The sequence below is a fragment of the Fonticula alba genome (genome assembly GCF_000388065.1).
Source record: "Fonticula alba strain ATCC 38817 unplaced genomic scaffold supercont2.91, whole genome shotgun sequence".
Classification (NCBI taxonomy): Eukaryota; order Rotosphaerida; family Fonticulaceae; genus Fonticula; species Fonticula alba.
In genome coordinates, this window is record NW_009243061.1 from 1 (window position 1) to 2,235 (window position 2,235).

At 76.7% G+C, this 2,235-nt stretch overlaps 1 protein-coding gene across 1 annotated transcript; it reads right to left on the reverse strand.

Annotated features, from left to right (window-relative positions):
* Positions 1–68: 68 nt before the first annotated feature.
* Positions 69–1,574, reverse strand: H696_06320 (hypothetical protein; the record flags this gene model as incomplete). Its single annotated transcript, XM_009500062.1, has 2 exons — positions 69–228; positions 308–1,574. Coding segments are annotated over 2 exons (1,425 nt in total), but the record flags the coding sequence as incomplete, so codon positions are not given.
* Between the last annotated feature and the right edge of the window lie 661 nt (positions 1,575–2,235).

Genomic DNA, 2,235 nt, shown 5'->3' on the forward strand with positions numbered 1-2,235 from the left:
GGGGGGGGGGGGGGGGGGGGGGGGGGTAGGGCAAGCGCGGCACATGGAGGGGCTCTGTCCCCGCGCACCGGACCTGCTGCGCGGTGCAGCGGAGAACCCGCGCCAGGGCGGCCTCATCCTCGAAGAAGAGAAGCCCCCGGCCGGAGGACAGGTAGGCGAAGGACCGCTGGACGCTGGAGGCCGACACCGGCCCGGTCTGCGGCGTCAGCAGCAGCCGCAGATACCGGTCTGCCGGGCAGCCGGGCCCAGGACCGGGTGTCAGTCACGGCCGAGAAACCACCCCACCGGCCAAGAGGGAGCCACGCACTGAACAGGCCGCGGAGGGCGTCCGCCTGGGCCGGGCCGCCGGGGGCCGCCCCGGCCGCGGCCGCGGCCATGGCCGCATCGCGCACCCCCCGCACCCAGGCCCACACATGAACCGGCAGCAGGATGCACACCGGCGGCGCGGCGCCCCCGGCCAGCAGTGGCCCGGCAAGGCGCTCGGCCGGGGCGGCGCGGCCGGCCGCCGGCCGGGCGCCATCCTCGCCGGGCTCGCTGCCGGCCGCCAGGGCCACCAGACACCGCCCGGCCAGCACCCGGGAAATGGCCCGCCCGCGCAGCGGCGGCGTCAGGTCCAGCCGCACCTGCCGGGCCAGCAGGCGCACGCGCTCGGCCTCCGACAGCCGGGCCCAATCCCCCGGGCCCGGGGCCGAGTCGTCCGCGGCGCACGAACAAAAGCGCGTCGGCAGCAGGGCCCGCATGGCGGCCGGCATCCGCGCCACCGGCAGCAGCAGGCACGGCAGCAGGTGCAGCGGGATCGTCGGCGGGGGCCGGGCCCCGGCCGCCGGCTGCTCCAGCACCCGGCTGGCGGCCCGGCTCCGGCGCACGGACGCCCCCGGCTGCAGGGCCTCCTCCAGGCCCAGCTGCCCGGTGGCCACCGCCGAGAAGGGGCTGTCGAAGTCCTCCGGCGCCTGGCCCGCCAGCCCGGCCACCAGGAAGTTCACCTGCTCCACCAGCAGGCAGGCCGCATAGGCGACGAGGACCTCCGGCTGCCCGGACCAGGGCAGGGCCAGGGCCGCCGGGGGGGCACCACCGCCGGCGTCGGGCCCCGCCCCCCCGGCCGCCGGGTCCTCCTCGTCCGACCACACGGCCGCATCGAAGGCCGACCCGCCGATGGAGGGGGCCGCGCTGCCGGCCGCCGCCGCCGCCGGCGCCACATCCACCCCCCCGGCGCTCGGCCGCGCCCCCTCCACCAGCAGCTGCATCTCCTCATCGAAGGCATCCATCTGGGCCAGGAGCTCGGCCACCGCGTCGTCGTGCTCCGGCAGGGGGGACCCCGGCGCCGGCGACCCCGGGCCCGAGCCCCGGCCGGAGGAGGGCGGCGGCCGGAGCCCCGCCCCCGGGAGCAGCGGGCTGAAGGAGGCGTCGCTCAGGTCGACCGGGTCCTCGGCCCGGGGGGCCGCCGCTCGCCGGGCCGGTGTCACCGGCTCCGTCAGGTCGATGGTGTCGACCGCTGGCTCCGCGGTGGCGGGCCGGCCCGGCGCCGGGTCGTCCAGCCGCCGGCGCACGCGCCGCAGCTCCCGGGCGCTGTCCATGCCGCTGTCGGTCCGAGGGGAGGGAGGCGAGAGAGAGAGAGAGAGAGAGAGAGAGAGAAGCGGTGTGTATATGTATGCGCAGGGGGAAGGGGGGACAGGGGGCGCGGCAAAGGAGGAGAATGGCTGCGAGGGTGGCGGTTGGCCCGTGCGCCGGAGACTCGGGCGGCTTGCACACATCGCGCAGAAGAACCCGCCGACCCGGCCCGGAGGAGATCTCGCCCGGCGCCCAATCGGCCAGGGGGGGGGGGGACGTGGGGGGCACACACAGAACCCGGCCGGGACACAGGCGGCCGCGCCGTCGAATGTAAAGGACAACGAGGGGGCTAGAGTGCCAACCCTCGCGGGTATATTGTACAAGGGGCGACAGGCGTGCGCGCGCGCGCGCACACACACCGGCCCAGCTGCTCTATGTGGTGTGTGTATGCGCGTGTGCGCGTGGGGTGGGGGCGCGCATGTGCGTCGCCGTACATGTGCGCGCGTGCAAGGGGCGTGTGTGTGCGGCTGCGCGCGGCGGCCCATTTCCGACGGAGGGCGCCATGCCCCACCGGGCCGAACAATGTACAAGGCCAGCAGCAGCAGCAGCAGCAGCAGCGGCAACAGCGGGGGAGAGCAGGGTGCCGGCCCATCGGCCACGCCTCGGCACACTAGGCCGGCGATCCGA